General features: G+C 41.7%; 1 protein-coding gene across 2 annotated transcripts in view; it reads right to left on the bottom strand.

The window, feature by feature from the left end:
- The window catches only part of PCCA (propionyl-CoA carboxylase subunit alpha), a 388,477-nt gene that overhangs the window by 361,624 nt on the left and 3,217 nt on the right, over positions 1-23,636 (bottom strand). For both annotated transcript variants that reach the window (XM_074963058.1, XM_074963066.1), the window contains exons 2-4: positions 15,583-15,660; positions 13,487-13,534; positions 13,330-13,398 (exon numbers count right to left, since the gene is read on the bottom strand). In XM_074963058.1, the coding sequence (XP_074819159.1) occupies positions 13,330-13,398; positions 13,487-13,534; positions 15,583-15,660 (195 nt within the window). The remainder of the gene's footprint in view (positions 1-13,329; positions 13,399-13,486; positions 13,535-15,582; positions 15,661-23,636) is intronic.

Below are 23,636 nucleotides of genomic sequence, written 5' to 3'. Positions count from 1 at the left end.
GACATATTTCTGCTTGAGCTTATCATTTATACCTTCTGAACATAGATAGTCATCCATATAAAAAAAAAAATCACAGGGACTTCAAGCCACTCTATTCCAGTTCACTAAAATCCCAACCACCAGTTTGCTATAGTGTCCCAGGACCATCAATTTAAGTACGAGCTAAAAAATGGCCTATGGTTTCTGCTACTTCACAGATCTCCAGCCATTACACTGTTTGGGACCAAGATGATGGGGGAGGAAATCACTTATACAGAAACAAGTTAATTATAAGTACTATTTTTATGTTTTTGGTGATGACACCTGCCAAGGCGTGGGGGGGTGGGGAAGAGGAGGCGTGAAAAAAAATCTATGGCACTCAATGTAAGCGTGACCCCTAGTCTACTAGAGAACAGGTGTAGGACTAGCCCTAAGAGGTTAAAGAGGGAATGCACGGCACTTGTATAAGTGCTAACAGTCAGCATTGACAGACAGGGCTAAACCAAACATGAAGATTGGTGCAACCACCCATGGCACCAGGTGAACCAGCAGTGATCCAACACCAGGATATGCCAGACGTAGATGGGTTGTGTGCCAGAGTGTGACACTCGTAACCTTGTGACATGCTCATCACTGGTGTTAGGTATGATCTGTATGGACTACATCTCCTTAGCAGTCTCTCTCCTACATTTCAATATATGAGTAGCTATACTATGGTAGTACTCAGCTCCTGGTCAGCATCTTATTGTGCTAGGCAATACACAGAAATAAAGGCAGGCTTTGTCTTTGCCTTGACAATCATACCCTAAGATTGTAAATCTAAACTGCAAAAATACAACTCAAGGTCAGTGAGTCTCAAAGTCCAGGTCAACTGATTGGGGCTGGCAAGGCTTGTGCTAGAGCAGAGCAGGGCAAACTACAGCCTGCATTTGGCCCTCCAGACACTTTAATCTAGCTTGCCCTGCTCTGCGCAGCTCCCAGAAGCAGCAGCATGTCCCCCCTTCAGCTTCTACATGGAGGGGTCAGCCAGGGGGCTCCGCCAGGGGGCTCCACACACTGCCCCTACCTCAAGTGCTGCCCCCGCAGCTCCCATTGGCCAGGAACCACAGCCAATGGGAGCTGCAGGGTGGTGCCTGAGGACAAGGCAAAGTGCACAGAGCCACCTGGCCATGCCTCCACATAGAAGCTGGAGGGGGGACGTGCCGCCGCTTCTGGGAGTTGCTTGAGGTAAGCGCCACCCAGAGCCTGCACCTCTGACCCCCTCTTGTGCCCCAACCCCCTGCCCCAGCCCTGATCCCCCTCCCACCAGTCAAACCCCTCAGTCCCAGCCTGGAGCACCCTCCTGCACTCCCAACCCCTCATCCCCAGCCCCATCTCAGAGCCTGCACCCCCAGCTGGAGCCCTCACCCAAGCCTGCACCCCAACCCCCAATTTTGTGAGCATTCATGGCCTGCCATACAATTTCCATACCCAGATGTGGCCACTGGGCCAAAAAGTTTGCCCACCCCTGTGCTAGAGGGCTAAAGATAGCAGCCTAGACATTCAGGCCGAGGCTGGATTACTGACTCTGAAACCCAGCAAAAGGGGAGAGGCTTAGAGTCTGGGTTCCAGCCTGAGCCAAAATGTCTATATAGGGGGTCCCCCCAATATACATCTCCCCGTTATCTGTTTTGCATACCCATCATTCATCAATAGGGGAACATGTTCCAATTCACGCCGGTCTCAATCCGCATATCTGTCATTTGCAGTAGTGTACGGTAAATAGCAAATGACAGATATGCAGACTGGGACCATTGGAACACATTCCCCAATTGATGAGCGACAGATATGCATAGCCACAGGTGGGCTGCGGCCCACTCACTTAACATCCAGGCCCAAACCCCCAGTCCCAGCTCTGCTCCCGCCCCAGTGCTTGCTCCACACCAGCTGCCCAGTGCTCTAGCTGAGGAGTGGGAGCAGGGCACAGGGGCTCGCCCAGCTCCGGCACTCCAGCTGCAGAGCTGGGTCAGGGGGCTTGCCCCACTCTGCTCGACTGACCCTGCTGCCAGGAAGCGGAGTCAGGCCACAGGGGCTTCCAAGCCCCAAGCGCCCCGATCTCACTCCCTGACAGGAGCGTGGGGTGGAGTGGGACAAGCCCTGAGCACTGGGCGATGGGGTGAGGGCATGGAGCAGTAGGGGGAAGGGGTGCACATTTTTACAGGGCCTACCATTTTTTCGGGAACCCCAGGTCAGAGCATCTATCTCGCCAACCCTCCCTGCAAGGCCGGCTGGAGGTAGGGGTGGGGGAATGACAAGAGGCAGCCAGATCTGCTCCCCCACCATTGCCCACGCAGCCAGGGCCCACCCAATTGGACAACAGGAGGAGACAAGAACAATAGGTCAGCACTGAAATTTATTTCTTGTATGTCAGAAGGAAAAAGGAATGGAGGAAGAGGTAAGGAGAAGCTGTGCAAACACATTGCAAGAAAACTTTAAGTGGCAAAAAAGGCAAGAACAATGTAAAAAGTAAGTCTCATTAATGCAGTTTTCCAGCATTCATCTTTGGAAACAAAATGCTACATTGCTACAGACATGAGCAAATAAGGAACACACTGTTTTAGATTAGATTAAACTGCCCACTCGTTCATAGAACAGCTAACTAATAAGCCCAAGTAAGACACTCTTGCCAAAATAGGTGGAGGGGGTAGGTCCTTTCCTCTCTATCAAGGGACCTTAAGACCCTGTCCTAGCTCACCCAGGCATGGAACCCACAACGTCAACAGGTCAAAGCAAACAAATACTAGTCACTCCCCAAAAGGTCACAAAACTTAGTATTTGCAAAACACACTGAAAATATGCTCTGTGTGCATTTCCATGGTACGTAAGTGTTGAGCAGAGATGCTCAGTGCAATATTAGATCCACCAGTACGGGGAAATGAGGGAAAGGGTCAAAAAGAAAATCAGGAATCCAGTGAAAGTAGTTCTCATGTTCACAACTAAATAAGCAACATGGTACATCAATATATGTTTTATTGAAAGATTACACCAGGGTGTGAAAAAAGGTCATGCTATCAACATTCCAGACCAACGAACATTAAGTCCCCCCACTCCATGCTTGTTCATCAAGCATCCCTTTAGTTATTCTAAATATTTTCTTGGCAAAAAGCTGGGTTACTTTTGCCCAAGGTGTAATCTCCAGCCTGAAAATGACTAATAATAATAAATAATAATAGCAGCTATAATTAGAGCAAAAGCAGCTAATAATGCCCAGCTAATAATATCATTTAAGGGAGAGCTTGATGCACCTTTTATCATCATTTCATTAAAGACTATAAAGGTGTTCTATTACTATAGCTATAGTATAGAAAAATAAAGACTTTTCCTTAGCTGACCTCCCAGTGTCACCATGTTTTGTTCCCTCTCCATCACACACACAAAAATGTTGTTAACCAAACTGACAGTTTGTATTTATTGCTGGCAAAAACAAAAACTAAAGAAGTCTAAGTATTTCAGCAGTAAGGTGTTCCATTTAAAAAGTATTAGATTCTGCATAGAGTCCACCAATCTGAGAATCTAGAGATGGACCCCACAAAACTCTAGTGTATGCACCCAAGATCACAGCAGAACAGAAGGGATATGGAGAAGTTAAAATGTATTATTAAATATATTTTAACTTTTGGGAAAGGGGGAGCCTATACAGGAAGAATGGGCTCCACCTACACCAAAATGGAACCAGATTCCTGGCACTTAAAAAGGGTCCTAGAGCAGTTTTTAAACTAAAGGCTGGGGGAAAGCCAACAGGTGCTGAGGAGCATGTGGTTCAGACAGACATCCCTTGGAGAATCTATGGTACAGTTTGGTTCATTTAAAATTTTTACTTCATTTGATTCTACACTTTTTCACATATAGTGAAACTCCCCCACCAGCACGACCGTTCTGCCCTTCTGATATATTTTTGTACCCTGGTATTACTGTGTCCCATTCATTATCCTCATTCCACCAAGTTTTGGTGATGCCTATTATCAATATCCTCATTTAATATGAGGCACTCTAGTTCACCCATCATATTATTTAGACTTCTAGCATTAGTATATAAGCACTTTAAAAACTTGTCACTTTTGAGCTGTCTCCCATTACATGATGTAATTGAATGGGACTTTTTTTTTATTTGACTGTTTCTCATCAGATCTGACCTATATTTTATAGTCTTCCATCCTCTCCTCCTCACTAGGACATAGAGAATCTCCATTAATAGATCCTCCCGCAAGGGATGCTGAACCACGTGCTCCCATATTTGCCCTCTTCCAGTCCTCTGGAATCTCTTGTCTTCCGCGAGTTTTCAAAGATAATCACCAATGGCTCATATATCTCCTCAGTCAGCTCTTTGAATGTTCTAGGATGTATTTCATCAGGCTCTAACAACCTGAAGACATCTAACTTGCCTAAATAATTTTTAACTTGTTTTCCCTATTTTTGCCTCAAATTATACCTCATTTTCATTGGCATTTAGTATGTTAGACATCCAATTGCTACTAACCTTTTTGGTGAAAACTGAAACAAGAAAGTCATTTAGCACTACTGCCATTTCCAGTTATTGTCTTTCCCCTCACTAACTGAGTAATCGACCTACCCTGTCCTTGGTCTTCCTCTTTCTTCTAATGTATTTGTAGAATGTTTTCTTATTAGCTTTTATGTCTCTAGCTAGGTTAATCTTGTTTTGTGCCTTGGCCTTTCTAATTTTGTCCTTACAAGTTGTTTGTTTATATTGATTCTTTGGAATTTGACTTATTTTCCACTTTGTGGGATTTTTTTTGAGTTTCAGATCATTGAAGATACCCTGGTTACACCAGGATGGTCGCTTGCCATGCTTCTTATCTTTCCTATGCAGTGGGATAGTTTGCTCTTGTGCCCTTAACAACTCTGAAAAAACTGCCAGCTCCCTCAAACTGTTTTTCCCCTAACACTTGTTTCCTATGGAATCCTACCTACCAACTCCCTGAGTTTGCTAAAGTCTGCCCTCTTCAAATTTATTATCTTAATTCTATTTTGCCTCCTACCGTTCCTTAGAATCATGAACTCTTATCATTTCATGATCACTTTTACCCAAGCTACCTTCCATTTTCAAGATCTCAGTAAGTTCCTCCCTATCTGTCAAAATAGAATCTAGACCAACCTCTCCCCTAGTTGCTTTCTCCATTGTCTGAAATAAAAATGGTCTCCAATGCATTCCAAGAACTTGTTGGTTAATCTGTGTCCTGCTGTATTATTTTCCCAACAGATGTCTGGGTAGCTGAAGTTCCCCATCACCACCAAGTCCTGTGCTTTGGATGATTTTTTTTTTTTTAAATATGTTTGTACAGTAATTAGTATACCTTGGGCACAACTGCTGAAGTAGTAAAAATTAATGCAAAGTTTAGGAATTGAGCTATTTGGAAATTTTCTGCCAAGGCTGAGCTTTGATTTTTTTTATTTTTTAAATTCACAGGAAGTGAATTCTACCTTACAGCCAGTTCATTGGAAGGTTAGAGACTGAGGGGGTTCTGGAAGCAAACTCAGAAATAAGATATTACCTTCAGCTGACATATTATTATGACTTCACACCTGCACAGGCAATGTAAAAGATTATTCCAGGTTCACAGGCTTCCCAGGAACTTTGCATCAAGACAGGCAACATTTTGGAGCATGCATAGCCCCTGCTTACACTGAGGAAGTTGTGAGGTCAAGATGCACCATGCAGAATTTTCCTGCCACAGAAAGCTTCCAGGGTAGAAAGCAGAATCCAAACTCAAATTAACTTAACACCATGACAGCAAATGAACTGGACAAGAAGCAATAGGGAGCTGGTGCAGACTCCCAAAATCCATCTTGGAAATCCAAGAACTAGAGACCAAACCAGAGCTAGCCCATACAAAATTTTGAGGCACATGACTGACCACTGGGCAGATGGAGCAGTCAAGATGTCCAGAAGAAATTCTGGATGGAAAAGCCATCTAAGAGTGTCACAATTTTTAATGGAAACATTCCAAAATACTAAAGAGGAAGATGAGAGCAGAAATGACAAAAAAAAAGTAAAGTTATGCCTTTTGTGCAACTGCATAAAGACCATTATACACCAGACCTTTTAGGTGATGTCTGTTATCCCTTCCCAGGAAGGATCCAGTAGCACCTGAAATGTGGGTTAAAAAGGCCATACTTTAAACCTTTGTATTACTGTGCACTTCAACATAAAGATGCAATATGTCCCTAAACATTCTTTTTTTACCCCGTATACATCTGTTAATATTGTGAATTATATCTGGAGTGATACAAAAAATGTTGATGTGCACCTTTTCCCCTTACCAAGGTTTGTGTGTTAAATTTTTTTTTCATAATAATGGTCTAGCAAAGTTCTTTGAGTTTATAGTTCCTGCCGATGTAGACAGAGTAGTGTGGATTCCTTTTTACAAAGGCATACATTTTGAAATAGGATTTAACTGATTCTTGACTTTTTGTACCATGTCAAATATGTATATCCATAAGTGAAAGCAAGCTTGCTGGTCTTATCCCAGACTCTAGTGGTCATCATTAAGCCAGCATAGTTTAGCACAGTGGTCACCAACCGGTAGATTGCGATCGACTGGTCGATCCTGGAGCCTCTGACAGTTGATCACGATCTCTGGCTGGCTGCTAGAAGTCTGGCAGCGCAGCTTCCATTGGCCAGGAACGGGGGGCAATGGGAGCTGCAGAAGCAGTGCTTGCAGGCAGGAGCAGCGCATGGAGCCACGTTCCCTCCCACCCTCCCCCAGGGGCCGCAAGGGCATGCTGGCCACTTCTGGGAGCAGCGTGGGTCCAGGACAGGCAGGGAGCCTGCCTTAGCCCTGCTGCGCCACTGACCGGGAGCTTCCCAAGTTAAGTGTCACCCAGCAGGAGCCCAAACCCTCTGCCCCAGCCCTGAGCCTGCTCCCAGAGCCAGCTCCCCATACCCCCTCCTGCACCCTGTACAGCACCCTGTACCCCTCAGCCCCTCCCAGAGCCAGCACCCCAACACTCTGCCCCAGCTCAGAGTCCCCTCCTAAATCCAAACTCCTTCCCAGAGCTTACACCCCTCCCCCCCCATACCCCAAGCTCAGCCCAGAGCCCCCTCCCACACTCCAAACCCTTCGGCCGCAGCCCAGAGCCTGCACCCCCTCCCAAACCCATGCCTCAGCCTGGTGAGAGTGAGTGAGGGTGCAGGAGAGTAAGCAACAGAAGAAGAGGGGGGATGGAGCGAGCAGGGCAGGGACTCAGGGAAGGGGTGGGGGTAGATCCCGGGTTGCACTTAAATTAATAAAAAAAAAAAAAAAAAAAAAAGTTAGAGACCACTGGTTTAGCACAATATTAGCTTCAGAAAAAAGGTGGCTTTTTGCAACTCAGGACTAAGGTGCATTGGCAAAGTCATACAGGGAAATTTATATAGTGTGTCTAAACCCCACACTCACAATGTCTAATGATATTATTTACAGCCGATCATGAGCACCACTCTCCATACCTCATATAAGATAATGGAGGACAAAGTACTTTACTGAAATATTTTGTAATCATTTGGATAAACAAACGTTTCCATTATGAATACAGTTTTTTTTTATGCATGCTTTTTTATGTTATGAAAGATAAGGCTCACGATAACAGATGTAGTGTTCTCATCTCGTAATCAGAACCAGATATCAATATCTGAAAATTTATCACATGCAGGATAAACCAGAGCAGTAAGTATGCAACAAACTTCACACAATATAAATGAATTCCTTGAACTCTCTAGGCATCAGCACTTCATCCCATTCGGAGCTACCCAACGGTGTTCAAAAATTTTAAACAAGTAATTGGAGAAGTTGTGTAACACACTGCCTCATGGACATCTTGCTGTTTATCTGTTTCCACCCACCCATACAGAAATGCACCACATAATGACTATCAAAACTGTATTTACCAAAATCATTGTCTGTACAGACAGACAATACACAACAGGAGATCATCTCTCCAACAGACAGTAAAATAGACAGCTTAATAAACTGGTTGTTGGGTGTAACAAGACAGTGTTAAGTGGGCAGGCATATTTTCTATGCCCACCTGAAGATTCAGAGAGCTGTTTATGAATTTCAACTCTTGCTCTTCACAGTACTGTAGATGGGGACTGTTTTATAAAGGACTTTACCAAACAGGTGCTTTCAAGGCCTTACTAATTAGTATGTAAAACCTTAAGCAATACAAGACCAACCTAAGGGAGTAACTGCTGCCTTAGGACACCACCATAGCAACTTCTGACCACACCTACTTATAGCAGCGTTGCACAGAACTAACAGAGCTCCCATAACTGGACACTCACTAGACTGCTGTAAAGGGGCCCACAACTCCGGCCTTATGTGCTTTAATCCTCCAGAGTCTGAACTGAGCCAGGCACTGGCCCTGGTGTGAGGTTTCTAGGCACAATTTTGGGGGTACAGATCCTCTGTCTAGCACCTGCACTGAGAGCTGGGACCTCATGGGTCCTCTGCAGCTTAAGCACACCCTCTCCCTGAAGTCCAGCCATATAGATTCTCGGAATTCAGAGGTTAGCTCTTCAAAAGGCACATAGTGGGTGTCACCCACCCACCCACCCACTGCACAGAATTCTAACACACCACTGTTCTTTACTTAAAAGCACAAGAAATGCAATTCTCTTCAAAAGCATTAAACCCTACATGCATTTCCCTCCAGAGCATTCTTTGGGCTCGGGTCAGAGTCCTCTGGGGATATCCAGGATCCTTCTTCTGTATCACATGGCTTCTCTTCTCAACCATGGGAGGTCCCTCCACCCCCTTTCCAGGTCAGTTTGCTTTGACTTTGGATGGTCCCATAGCTAAACTGGGCCCCTTCCCCCCAGTTCCCCCCTCCAAAAAAAAAAAAAAAAAAAAAAAAAAAGCCTGCTTGCCTCTGCCTCTCCTGCCCAAAAACTTTGTAACTATGTCCAAAGGCTTCCCGCTGAGTCCTTCTTAAGCCCTTGCTTTGTCACCAGTCCCTTTATGCTGTTTGAGAATTTTCTACTCTCCCAACTTCCCCAGCCCCTTGCAGAGAAGTAGGATAAAACTGATTCTTTTAGGCTTGAGCTAATCCATTGTCCCAAGGTGTTTCCACCTGAATGAGAGCTAGTGGAGTTCTAAAAACTCCCATTGTACCTGGTCTGGGAGGGATGAGACACAGTTCTTGTCAACAAAGGTGGAAACCATAAGCACAGATGTATTCAATGATACAGCAATTTTCTTAATCTTATAATAGCAACCAGAATTCATAAGTTGAATAAACATTCTCCATCTCACCACAGTGCCTATGATGTGGAACTGCCCCCCTTTGAGATTATGTTGTGGTGGGCAGATTCTCCCATATTGGCATCTTGATGCCAAGATACCTAACCCTCGCTGTAATAACGAAGCCTAAAGTTCCAGAATACCCTCCTCCTGGATACACACTAGAATACTTCTGTGCCATCAAGACATTTACATTTCTACATAGAATGTAACTATATTGTTATATTTGAAGGGCTCTTAGGTATGTTTTAAGTTTGCCTGCTCCCTGTTTACTATTAGGCCACTACATTTGTATACTTTATCAAAACTATCAGAGGGGTAGCCATGTTAGTCTGGATCTGTAAAAAGCGGGAAAGAGTCCTGTGGCACCTTATAGACTAACAGACATATTGGAGCGTATGCTTTCGTGGGCGAATACCCACTGCGTCGGATGCATGTAGTGGAAATTTCCAGAGGCAGGTATAAATATGCAAGCAAGAATCAGGCTAGGGATAACAAGGGCCTCATCCTCCCTGATTGAACTAACCTCCTTATCCCTAGCCTGATTCTTGCTTGCATATTTATACCTGCCTCTGGAAATTTCCACTACATGCATCCGACGCAGTGGGTATTCGCCCACGAAAGCGTATGCTCCAATACATCTGGTAGTCTATAAGGTGCCACAGGAGACACTGCTGCTTTTATCAAAACTAGACACTTAACAGCATACTTTGTGTTAGCCTCCATTTTTCAAAAAGTGAGAAACAAATGACAAATATTTCAAAGTGGGAAGATTAATAGTCTGAATCCAAGCAATTAACCAACTCTACTCCCACATTTGTGTTATTTACTTTTGCCAAAGTAGAATTAAGAAGTCAGGAATACAGGTTTGACAGCATCCCTTTTAATTGCATGGCAATCATCAACAAAACTAGAAGCAATCACAGTGCTTCTGCAAAAGAGTGGACTAATCGGGACAAATATACTCGACTGAGTTACCTGTTTCTAGCTTAGAAGTTAACATTTTTAAAATACTGTGTATAGCCTTCCAAAAGAGGAGTCATTTTTTATTGTCTAAATTATTTTGAAATTTACTGAATTTCAAAAAAAGCCACAAGACGGTCAGAGAAGTTACCTACAGTTTTAGATCATCCAGTTTCTCCTTCCATCCCCTACACCACTGGAGGATTTTTCCTACAGTACATTTGAGTCCAGTGCAATTGCTTTTATACAAGCAAAGTATCTGTAAATTTAGAAACAACTCTGGCACATGTATTTGGTCAGCTTTAGTTTTGCTCAAGGGAAAGTATGTTTTAATGGCCAGTAAACAAATATCCAATCCACAGAGTTATGAACATGAGAAACGTTTGGGTTTGATACTTTGATACAAAAGCAGATCACACCTGGAGTCCTCACTTCAACTGAAAAAAGACCAATATCAATAATTAGCCTACATTAAGGTATAACTAGTCATCTTTTACTTCACAGATTTCCAGTGACTTACATGACTTTCCCCATGGGATTTTTCTAGTCATTTATAGTTCATTACAGTCTATGGCTATAGAATCCCTGCTGTGTTAAAAATGCCAAATAAAATTATATTTTATTCACTGCTTTATGCTATATCTTCTTTTGTTCAGATCTAATTATTGTAAGCCTATTCATTTATCAGAAGCTTTTAGCTCATTATGTTGTTAGGCATTACAATATTTCTTTAGCTTTTCTTTATAGTGTTTATTCTAGCAAGCCTATACCTATGGTTGAGGGGGTACTTTCAACCTAAATCCCTGTTTTCAAGCGCTTTAAAAAGTAAGATTGCTTTGGGGCTGAAACATCTTTGTTTATTCTCAGTCAAATTCAGCAACTTTTGGTTTATTTCTTTTTGTTTTTAATTAAAACGTCTGGCAAAATCCCACTGGCCCAATTATCCAAGTGGCAAATGAATCTTCTTTCCAGTTATACTTTTCATGTGCTTATACTGCATTCAAGTAATTCACAATAAAATATTTCCTGGGCTTCTTCAAACAACTCCTTGTAGTTAAAATGTTAACCAAGTGTTTTAAGACCATAGAGTGTGTATCATGACCTACCACTCTGTTCTTTAGCAGCTCTATTGTCAAGGTCTTTGTGACTTCCTAAATTCCACTTCTGTTACTTTTCGATTTAAGGAACCATTTTAAAGCAGTATATTCTCAACTAAAATAAAGGATGACTGTAAATTGTTTCCTGCTTCATTCTGGACATATTCTCTCTAGTATTTTCATCCTCATGGTATGTGTAAAGCTAAGGGAAATAGGGTTAATTGATGATGGCTGGAAGCTGTGTTCTCTCTAAGCTGCGCGATCGCAAGGCCACCCAAGAGTCAATCAAGTGCTGCATACTTGATTAGCAGAGCCAGGTACATCCGCGCTGTGTGTTCAGCTGCCCCTCCCCCTGCGGCTCTGCAGATGCATTCCTCCTGCCCTCTGCTTTGGAGCCCCTGGCCAGCTGCTCCCAGGATCCTCCTGCTTAACGTGCAGATGGGGGGGGGGGGGGGGGAGGAGAAGAAGAAGGGGAGAAGCACTGATGTCAGGGTGTCTCCCTCCCCTCTGCCCATGTACCCCAACTCTGCAGAGATTGAGGGGAGACAGGGCTCAGGAGCAAGATGGAGCTGCTGCGGTCTGAACAATGAGCCTACTGGTAAGTGCCTTAAACCTAGGCTTTACCATATTCACATTTCTGCCACTTCTTTATTGGCTTTTTACATTATACATAGTTTAAACTGCACCAGTGCCCTTCCCATGTTATCAATATAGACAGCGTATTAATAAACATTTACAATTCTCAAAAACACTCACTAAAAACCATGCTAAAACCAGTTATAATCAAAATATAGCTACAGCATAACCCTGGGTTATGTCCTTGCTAGCTTCAATTTTCCCATCTTAGCATCAAGATAAGTTCAAGATAGTAACTAACTCATTTTCCCATACTCTTCTATGCTTAGCAGGCATGCTCCCTGCTGTGTTGTAGGCATACCCCTAGTGAAACAGTAGGCTATTCTCACTTAATCCTTGGCTTCCAACTAAACTGGTAAAAGCACCATTACTGATGATAACTATAACACTGACACCTGCCCACTAGAAACTGAACAAGAGACCAAAAAACTTTTTTACAGTACACTGAACAGCAATATCTTCCAATTACCACTGGCCTCGACTGAATTTCAGTCAGAGGTTATGAAGGTACTCTATTCTTCTCAGGGATTTGGACACTAACCTGGGTTTTGAAACCCAGGGTCAATCCCCTGCTCTCCTACAGTCTTCATGGGTGACCTCAGGCAAGTCATTAGTGGCTGGTCCAGACTACAGAGATATGAATTGCAGAGTGCCCTGAAGTGATGCACTCTAAATGCTCCATGTAGACCCTGCTCTAAATGATCCATGTAGACCCTGCTGGTGTGAACTCAAAGGTACTTTGAAATAGGGACTACAACAGTGTGAACAAACAAGACTATGTTAACATGAAGTAGATACCTTTAAGTTTATGCCAGTAGGGTATTACATGGGGCAGTCAGAGAGCTCTACAATTCACAGCTCTGTAATCCGGTTGTGGCACTGTAGATAAGCCCTTAAATTCTGTGCTTCAGTTCCCCCTCCCCCCCCCCAATCTACAAAAATTGGCAAGAGTACACCCTACCTCACAAGGGATGAGGAGAGGAGAACTATAGCAGAGACTGAGGTGCTCAGATACGATGGCAATCGGGCTATAAGTACCAAAGATAGATTTACACCATTATCGACACTCAGTGAGGGATGATTTTCAACAGTCCTTGACAATATTTTTTAGGAACACCAACTTTTGCCCCATAATTTCACCCCACAAAAGACTTTCCTGTTAGCCTACCTACCTCCTAGAAACACAACTTTTCCTTCCATCATTCTTATACTGCTTCATTCTCCCTTCCCCATTTGTATAAACTGATTTTATAAACACTGTTACTAGTTACCTACTATTTCCAGTTGGTCAGAGTCAAATAAAATTAAAAAAAAAAAAAGGGGGGGGGGGGGGAAGGGGGCGGGGGGAGAGAACAAAATGAACAGACAATACTTACAGCACTGGAATCAACATCGCTATGTATAGCGACAGTTTTAATGCCCATCTTCTTGCATGTTTTAATCACCTATTTATAAAGAGAGAGTTTTCAGTATTTAAATAATCTTATAGCAAAAGAGTTCAAGAATGATAAATGCTCTAAAGTTGTAACTTACCCTGCATGCAATCTCTCCTCTGTTGGCAATAAGGAGTTTCTCAAATGTCTGAAGGGGGAAGATAGATATTATAAAATCAACATTTTTCTTTTTAAAGACAAATATACCTAAAAAAACCAAACACTTCAGTAAAAAGAAAAAAAAAAAAAAAAAAAACCACCTAGGAGGTAGGCCTTGTGTAAAAGAGAAGAAAAAACCCTTCGTTTGTACCACAGTCTAATCTTGATTATTCTGACTGAGAGGAAGACAATCAATTCAGATCAGCAGTGATCAAATTGGTCCTTCCATGTTTTGCCAACTCTGAACTGGAAATTGCTGATCCATCCATCAATTTTGCCAACTCTGAACTGGAAATTGCTGATCCATCAGGCTTGAACTCTTTCGCTTTGTCCACATTTAAGAGTTTTGTCACTTTATGCTTGCAAAATGAAGAGGAAGTGCCTTCCCAGTGCAGATACAGTTATACTAGAATACGGGCCTGCCGACACAGTAAAGTTACAGTACTGTAAGCCGAGGTATGAATTTAAGACACTGTAGTTATTCTATTAGGTCTTCTTGTGTGGAAACACTTGTTTCAATATAGCAGTGCCTCCCCACCCTCCCGGCCTCAGTTTCTTAGATCACTTTGGGAAGTGTTTCGGCCAAATTTAAAAAAAAAAAAAAAAAAAAAAAAAAAACACGCCACTTATTTCAAAATAAGAGTGGCCAGAGAGGGAGCTAAACCTGAGTATAGTTATGTGAAATAAGGTAAGTCAATTCTGCAATAGACACACTAACAGGAAGAGACACTGAACTCTTGTTCCTGCTTTTACAGGGGACATGTTTTACATCCAGCAAGAAACATCACACACTGCTTTTGAGCAACATGCTGTCTTTCCTGAGTAGATCATTTCCCCTAATTAGTGGAAGATCTTGAAATTCAGTTTTTTCGGTTTTTTTAAATAATGTTCAGATAACTGAGTTTGAGCTCCATTGACACCCACTACCCCCTGCATGTACTCAGAGGACTTCCAATTAACAGACTGAGGGAAGCTAAGCACCCTGTTTCACTGTCAATACAGAGCTATCCTCACGACAGAGAGGAAATTAACCATAGTGGGAGACAGAGGAGCAGTCTTTGAGTAAGTGACAGTCGAGACTTGTAGGAAATGTTGCAACTGCAAATTCATGATCAAATTCACCAAGAATGAAGTTACTTTTAAGAAACTGTTCTACAACTCCTGTTCCCGCCACCCTTCATTTTCTAATATAGCGATCATCCCTTGTCAGTTGCTTCTATGCTGACATGTAGATCTATGGCTTGTATTCCCCAGAGTAAAACACAGCTCCCATACTTTCCCCTTAATACCAGAGCACATCCAGCCACAGTATCTGCAATCATCCAAGCAGATTTACTTTAGAGGGAAGCCAAGTGAATAAACCTCCTACTAGAAAAAGTTTTGCTTGGCTAGTAGCTGCAGACCGAGATTGCTACTTCCTGAGTCAATTAATGGGCCAGACACAGGGGAAAAAAGCTGGCAACCTCCTCATACTTGAGGATTTACTCTTCTCTGCTAGCCCTATAAAGTCTCATCTTTATCACTCCCTAGCATGTAAACTGTTTGTAAACATTATATTTGGAAGACATATTAGGTCATTTAATAAATGTCCTGCTGCTAATGCAGAGTTGCTATCTATAGTAATTTGCAGTGTTTTGTCCAATCTAGCTTTAAAGAGTCTCAAGAAATGGGGACTTCACCTCTTCAAAAACAATGACTAAGTGTAATGTAAATAACTATTTTAAATGTGTTTTGGAATGTAAAAGAAATGTACAGTATGTCAGGGCATGGGCAAATATCCTTATTCTTGGGAGTGTATTTGCCAAAGAGTGAGTTGTGTTTTTTTTTTTTAAATCCAACATTTAAGATAAACATGAATTCAGAACCAGGATCAATAAAGTAACATACACTAGTTGACCATACTATGGTTTTTTGCTAGTGACAGGTAGTCTCACTAAAACTGCTAGTGTTACCATAAGTACTGGAGAAAAGATTGACTTCTGGCTTTCAAATATACGTTTATGGTACAGTATAGTCAAGCAATTTTATAAAACTTACCTTTTCATTGGGATCATATTCAGCTGTATACAATGTACGTGAAGTTATAAGGCACCATCTTGAATGGCGTGTTGCACACTACAAAAAACACAGAGGGGATAAGGATTCAAATTACAGATGTTTGGTTAATTAAAAGAATAACTTACATAAAGTTTCTTCAAGAAACTTTATGTATAATTATTTTAAGCTACAAGGAAGTACAAAAAACAACCACCACACCCCCCACACTTGAAACTTCTTACATTTAAACCTAAAATAATTCTGGAAGTTTCAGGAAAAAGTTATTCATTAAATACTAGATATGAAAAACTTCTCCCTATGTATTGTAGTCGATCTAAAACTTACTCCACTGCCAAACAAGAGCACTGATTCTTCATGGCTTGATCAGTGATTAAAGTTAAAATTGCAAAAGTACCATAAATTATAAGCCTTGACTGTTCTTTTACTGCCACATTCTCACCCCCCCCCCTTTTTTTTTTTTCCTTTTTAAAAGGGTAGCTTTTCTCCCTATGATTTTAGGTTGGCGGCAGGGGTCTTGGTTTTGATTTAAAAAGGGGGGAGAAGAATCGAGTGCCTCTCACAAGAGATACATTGAGAGAGAACTAGGAAGAGTTTAGTTCCGATAGAAAAGCTTGAACACACCACACTGGTCTAGCAGTACATCTCAGACCTGAAATGCTATATGCCCTGGGATTATGTGCTTCTGAGGCAGAAACTATGAGGCAAAATCACTTTTTGCTTGATAGTTTCTATGTGGCTAAGAAACTACTAAAGGACCAGGTTAAGACTAAGGGCACGGCTACACTTGAAACTTCAAAGCGCTGCCGTGGCACAGCTTACACAGGCGTGGGGGGGCACAGCTTACACTGGCGCTTTACAGCACTGTAACTTGCTGCGCTCAGGGGGGTGTTTTTTCACTCCCCTGAGCGAGAAAGTTGCAGCGCTGTAAAGTGCGAGTGTAGCCATAGCCTAAGTTTTCTTCTGGCCAAAATGCTAATTTGAATTTAAGTGTCCAGAACTAAAAAGGACAGTACATTTTCATCTACTGTCCTACTCCCTTATATATATCCACCAACACATGTCCATCCTCAATGATTTTGGAATTTGTTTACAAAAGGATTGTTAGCAGTTCACAGCTTAAATATCCAAGTTTTTCCATTTCATGTAGTTTAAAACAACAAAAGCCAAATAATTAGTTTCCCCTTCATCAAACAACTCTTTATAAGCACTTCTAAGTGTATTCTTTAAAGCTGGTGAAGTGGAAAGATTTGGTAGTCTATTTGACCAGTATGTCAGATTACTTGAAATGTCATTTTGAGTCTCCAGGCAGCAATTCTGAATGAGCACTGAAAGAGGAAGCAAAAGCTCAGAGATACTGTTTGTGCATCACTCATCTTTTCCTAGGACACAGGTATCTACTGAAACTGCCATCTTATGGAAGACGGTCTAGTGGAACAAAGATTAAAGTCTGCAAAAGCTACTACATACAATCTCTCAACAACTGTCGTGAATTAAATTGTGTGTCAACTGATGTGGCTTATAAATTTAAACTATTACTAATTCTGCTAAAAGCTGAGCTCCCACAGTGAAAAAGGCTAGGTCTACACTGCGCACCTTACCTTGCTACAGCAGTGCTGTAGCGGCACAGCTAAGTGGTGTAACCACTCATTGTAGGCGGGAGACAGCTCTCCTACCAACAAAATAAAAACACCCGCAATGAGAGGTGGTAGCTTTGTCAGCAGAAGAGCACACCAGTCCACACCAGTGCTTTTCATCAGTAAAACTTGTGTCGGTCAGAGGTGGGGGGGGGGGGGACCCACACACACACACACACACACACACACACACACCTCCTGACCAAAAAAAGTTTTACCAACAAAAATGTAATGTAGACATAGCCTAAAAATGCAGTGTGTCACAGTAGTAGCTGAGTTTAATAAGTTTAAATAATTATCTGGACAAAACTGTGAATAGTTCCTGTAAGAAAATTATTTAGGCTAGACAGGAGGGGAGGAAACAGACTTCAAAGGGACCTGTTTAAGTTAGATCACTCCTCAACAAATGGCAGATGAAATTCATTGTTAACAAATCAAATCACTCCATCCAGTGTGAGTGTCTTTAACTACTCCTATGCCTTACTGGTTTCTAAATTAAGCATATCAACTCAGGAAAGATATCTGAGCACTAATGTTGACAACCCAATTGAGATCTCTGCTGAATGTACAGCAAGACTCAAAATAGCGAAGTATTAGCATTACAATATTTACCATGTCTTATGTATCTTATAAGTCAATGGTATCTATCAGATAGCATGATCAATGGTCTGAGCTACTGTGGCAATTCCTATGAAAATACTTTTCACAGTCTGCAATAATCCCATAGAACTCATTATCACAAGTTACAAGTGAGCCCAAGGGGTAAGCAGGATAGGACATTTATACAGAAGTAACAAGAATATCCAGAGTTTTAGCAGTAAATATCAAAGAAAATGAGAGTTTTGATACGGATATAAACCCTCAGACAAAGATACTGTGTGTTTACATGAAGATACTATGTGTTTTGCTCAGCAAGTTCCTAAGACTTCCCCCACACACATACTTACTGCCAATACCAGCCAGAGTGCATATTGTCCAAATAGTCAAGACTAAATTCTCAAAAAAGTGTTTTGTCGATTTAGATTGTTTCCAAGTTTAATTATAAAAGCAACATTCAGATAAACAGGTGTCTGATCTCTTATAATAGGCTTCCCTTTGATAGTGTCACTTTAAAAAAATAAAAAAAAAAAGCTGTTAACAACAGGTTCAGAAACACTCAGAAAAATTGTAGATCAGTAAATGCTCTGAAGCTTTTACTCGCACATCTAAGATACCATTTTTGAAGTCTCCCCACCTAAAGATGTGGCAGCGTAAACTGCTTCAGAGCCACATAAAGATCTCAAACAACAAGGGGGTTGTCACATGAAAGTACAGCTATCCCATGGTAAATTTACTGGACAGGTCTATTTTAAGTTTATTGCAGGGTGGTTACACTTTCAGGCAACACACACTATGTCAGTTGTCACAAATACAGGTGTCCATGTAGGTGCAGGAACTAGTGGTGCCAAGGGTGCTGCTGAACCCCTTGGCTTGAAGTGGTTTCTATTACATACAGGATTTAGTTTGGCTAAATGGCTCTGCACCCCCACTATACAAATTGTTCCAGCGCTCCTGGGTTGTCACTATAGGGCACAGGCGAAGTATAAAGGTCAAGGTTAAGGGGACATGATAGAGCACATGGAAGCTACGGAGTCAGAGTAGAATCTAATTACTTTGGAGACACATATGGCCAGAGAAAGAGGGAGAAATCCTGGCTTCAATGAAATCAGTGGAGCAGGATTTAAGCCAGAGAGAAGAGGTAGCTCTTGACCTAGAATCTGAAGTGAACCAGTATGGTGAAGAATCAGAGGCATTTCCTAAAGAATAGGGGCTGAATGGGAAAAGGGCGGCTACCCATTATAGAGAGATGCAGACCCAACCAAAAAAAAAAAAAAAACTATAGTGTTTGAGAAGAGATGGGGACAGGGTGATGCAGTGGTTCTCAGGCTGTGGCCCACAAAGCTGTGCCAGGAAGTGTGCAGAGCTATTCCTGTTCCAATGGCTTAAACTTTACTAATTGTAGCGCAGTCCAAGACTGCCAAGGGGCAAAGAGGGGTTTATTTATTTATTTATTTTTAAAGGCACACATGCACCGCCCCCTCCCAATCATTTCAGGTCATCTCTCTAAAACCTGCATGGCTGCTTCATAACTTCTCCCACCCCACCCAGGGATTTTTTTTTCTCCTCCAGTTGGAACACAAGAATGATCAGGTTCAGACAACACTAAAATTAAAGTAGCAGCAAATATACACAGAAGGACAAAACCAAACTGCAAAAGTGACTGGGACAGTCTAAAGCTGTATGGAATACAGAGAAAGATTAGGACACAAAGTAAATATAGACCCCTAGACCCAGGAAGATTACACAGGATTCAAATAGAAAAGGGGGGAGGCGGGGGGAGGGTCATAAATAATTAAGTAATTGCACTATCAAGTTGAGTTTTTCCAACTTCCCGCCCTTATGTTGTTTGTTTCCATATAACCAATCTGAAGAGGGGATCAGTGAGTGAGTGACACAGACATACTGGGCCAGAGAAAAGGAGGAAAATTGAAGCTGGGGGGGAGGGAGGGTATGTTTGGAGACCAAACTAAGTGGGGTTGTGCAGAGAGAGGGACAACTACATGGAAGACTGTGAAGGGTAGAAGGTTAAAATTTTGTATTCTATTCTGGAAAGGACAAACCAGAGAACATGAGTAGGGATACTAGATGGGTGCAGGAGTGGGCTATATATTCCTACTTCTGCATGTGAAATAAAAAAAATGGACACCATGTATTGGCTGGACTGAGGGGGGGAGCAGGGGAGGGAGAAGGGGACACACACACACACACACCCTCCTTCCATCACCACCTCCTAACAGAAAGACACCATCTCTTTTTTGTACACTACTACAGAAGGGTAGGGAAATCCACAAGAGCTCAATCACACATTCAACAAAATCTTTGCAAGTTAATATAATTCACTGGAAGAAAAGCTTCTGATGGTTCATAGTGGCTGAACCAAGTGTGTACAGCTAATTTAGAAAGAGGCTAATGAACTGTCTTCTAAAGACCGCAATACAAAGCCATTTAACTCTGAAGGCACAGGAGAAGCCAGAAGATTTTTGTGCTAAAGAATCAAGTTAGAAGGGAAGAAATAGAAAAGTTACAGACAGTGGTAATTAAGATGGATTTAAGGCCTGGGGATTTGTTAAAAATACCTTTTAACATCGGAAGAGGAAACCTGTCATACAGTTAGAGAAACCTTATTCAACTGTTTTAAATATAAATTTTGACAGGAACTTCATCTTAGTTTTACGAAAATAACCTAATCCATTTACAAAGTTTCTACATTAAACAAATCACAACTATCTTTCTCTTTTTCCTCTATTGAAAATACTTAGAGAATAAAACTCAAATTCTGTATAGTTTGTCAGACTAAGTGCCTAAGTACACAGAGTTGTAATCTAACTCAGTGTGTTGCAGTTAGTTGTGTTTTTAACAACCCACTCAAAGGTTTAAGTCAAATTTGCTTCAACTGGAAACGAAACCATGATAGTTTAAAAAAAAAAAAAAAAAAAAGGTAGTTGGTTGAGCCTGTATTGATAGGACCAGAGTTTGACAACTCTGTGCTATCCGAGGTATCTATAAAACAAGTTGGAAACACTTCAACAAGATGACATTTTACAATGCATTTAACAGGGCCTTGGCCCAGAGCCACAAAGATAGAGGCTTGATCTACACTACAAAGTTAGGTCTATGCGAGTCACCTTGCATCAGCCTCATTATGCCTGTGTCTACACTCAACATTTCCGCAGGACTCCTACCATTGCTCAACGTTGTTCAGGGAGGTCGGCCTATCATGGTTGACGCAGTGCAAGTACAGACACCGTGACCTAGGTTGATCCTAACAGTTCTCCAGCAGCTGTCCCATAATGCTGGGCACTGGCCACAACTGTGAACTCCACTGCCCAGGAGTCAGAGACCGGAGCCACACCCACCTTTTACAAAGCCCACATTTTTAAAATGCCTTTTCCCGATTCCCCAGTTTGATGAGCACACAACTGACCAATAGACCATGCTGGCTACATGCTCCAGACTTGCACATGCCTGGAGTAGACAGGAGGCACTGGATTTCTTGGGCCTGTGGGAAGAATAGTCTGTGCAAGCACAGCTACAGAGCAGGTCTGGAAATATGGACATTGACAGACAGATTGCACAGAGGATGCAGGCAAAGGGGTACAACAGGGATCAGCAGCAGTGCTGCGTGAAAGCAAAGGAACTGCAGCAGGCATACCAGAAGGCCAGTCAGGCCCAACAGTCGATCTGGTGCTGAGCCCTAGATCTGTTGCTTTTAATACCATGTGCATGGCACACTTGGCAGAGACCCCACCAACACACTGCAGAGCACCATGGGTTCCTCTGAAGAGCCCAGGATGAAGACTCCTTCTGTGAGCAGCAAGGAGAAGGAAGATGGGAGACAGGGGACATACAATCAGAGAGGTCCAGCTACACCAGGAGCCAGGATCCATTCCAGACTCCACCACAGTTTGGTCAGTTCCGGCAGCCAAGCCCAATGCAGGGGAAGAAACCGCAGGAAAAGTTTGTGAATCCATTTCCTGTTACCAGGGTGGATAAAAATCAGTTTAAAAAAAAAAAAAAAATCAGATATTTATTTAAATCAGATTTTTTAATAAAATGCTTTGAGGAAAAAACCTCACATCATGGAATAGGGATTATAAATTCTAATTCTATAGTATGAGACAATATATTCATGTAATGTTTAAGAAAAGTTTTGTAAATGAGTTCATGGATTAGGGACCCAATCTTAGAGTTAAATTACAAGCATTTAAAAAAAAAAAACAAAAAAACAAATGGGACAAGCACTATCTCTAGCTCATTTTCTTGCAAATACTCTCAATACTTGGTACCAGGATGAAACCTTAACTGCTGAAGAAGAGGAATTGGCTATGACATGGACATCCAGCAATCATCCCTCCATAATGCCAACTATAATAAACTTCAGAGCTAAGGGTGAACCATTCAAGAAATATATGTCTGCTGATGATGTTTTAAAGAAAGTCACACAAGTGAACTGGTGGAAGTCACTTAAGCACTTGGATTCAGAGACTGTTGAAGTGATAATCTCACTTTTAACAGCAGTAGCTTCTTCTGCCGGTGTAGAAAGAATATTTTCTTCCTTTGGACTAATTCATTCCAAATTGAGAAATCGTTTGGGACCTGAAAAAGCAGGAAAACTTGTTTTTCTTTTCCAGATTATGAACAAACAGGAAAATTAAGGTGAAGTCGACTGAGTTAACTGCAGAAGCCAATATTTTAAATTTATCATATTGCCCTGGCTGACCTAGTCGATTTAATTTTTTTTTTAATATTTCATTTAGCTATTTTAGTTAACAATTTTAACAAAAACAAACCTATTTTAAAAAACTTGAATATTTAACTGAACTCTAAAATTCATACCCTTGTTTTGTTAATGGCAACAAAATCCTCCAAATATTAATGATTAACCTGTTGAACTGGAGATAGTTCACCTCCCAATGACTTCATAAATATCTGCTTCAATTACCTTTGGTAAATGAATATAACCAAACAAACAATCATTCATTTTCTGATATAGCTGTAAAACTAATCTGAAAAGTTTTCAAAATAAATCACTTTAAAAATGTACAGTGTGTACCTTTTAAAAAAGGAATGTACCTCTGAGTTGTGAAGAATATGTATTAAGGTTATACCAACCAATAAGTATGCACTTTTATATAAAAATCCATGATTAAACCGAGTCTTCCTGACTAGTGATTTAAATCAAATCCACCCTGCATGTTACAATGTTTAAGTGTACAGATGACGCCGAACCCCTACACAGCAGGGCACGAGTACTGACTTTTCATTAATATACTCATTACTAGAACAGGTAGCAGTACAACAGAGGCAGAGTTGGTATTTGCTTTCCCACATAACGTTAGCCGGGAGGCAATGCAGAGAAGTTTGCTTATGTACACAAGGACATCCCTCGAGAGATCTTGATAAAACTTTCATAGAGCTACATTGCAATCCTCTGCCAAAGGTTTCTAGGGATGGTAACCTTATTTCTTCCTCAAAAGTAATGTGCCAGTCCACAATGACTTGGGATGCCACCTTTGAAGTAAACAAGCCAGCAGCATATAGGACCAGGTGGCTTCAGGATGCCAGCAGCAGCTGTGTTTTCTACATCTTTGTTATCCTTAAGAGCAAGATATCAGCTAAAATCACCACCACCTGTGGAAAAAACAGTGCCAGTGCTCCGTGCCACTGCCCTACACTCATACCCCTGGGAATAAGAGCCAAAATTTTAATTTTATGATTATTTTAAGAGCCAAAATGTTACTGTACAGGGAAAGTTCAATCTACCAAAACCACATTCAGCTGTTACTCTGCACCTGCTGA

Source organism: Natator depressus, chromosome 1 (genome assembly GCF_965152275.1).
Source record: "Natator depressus isolate rNatDep1 chromosome 1, rNatDep2.hap1, whole genome shotgun sequence".
In the NCBI taxonomy this organism is placed as follows: domain Eukaryota; kingdom Metazoa; phylum Chordata; order Testudines; family Cheloniidae; genus Natator; species Natator depressus.
The sequence above is the reverse complement of the archived record's forward strand: the minus strand, read 5'-3'. Positions and strand labels throughout refer to the sequence as shown.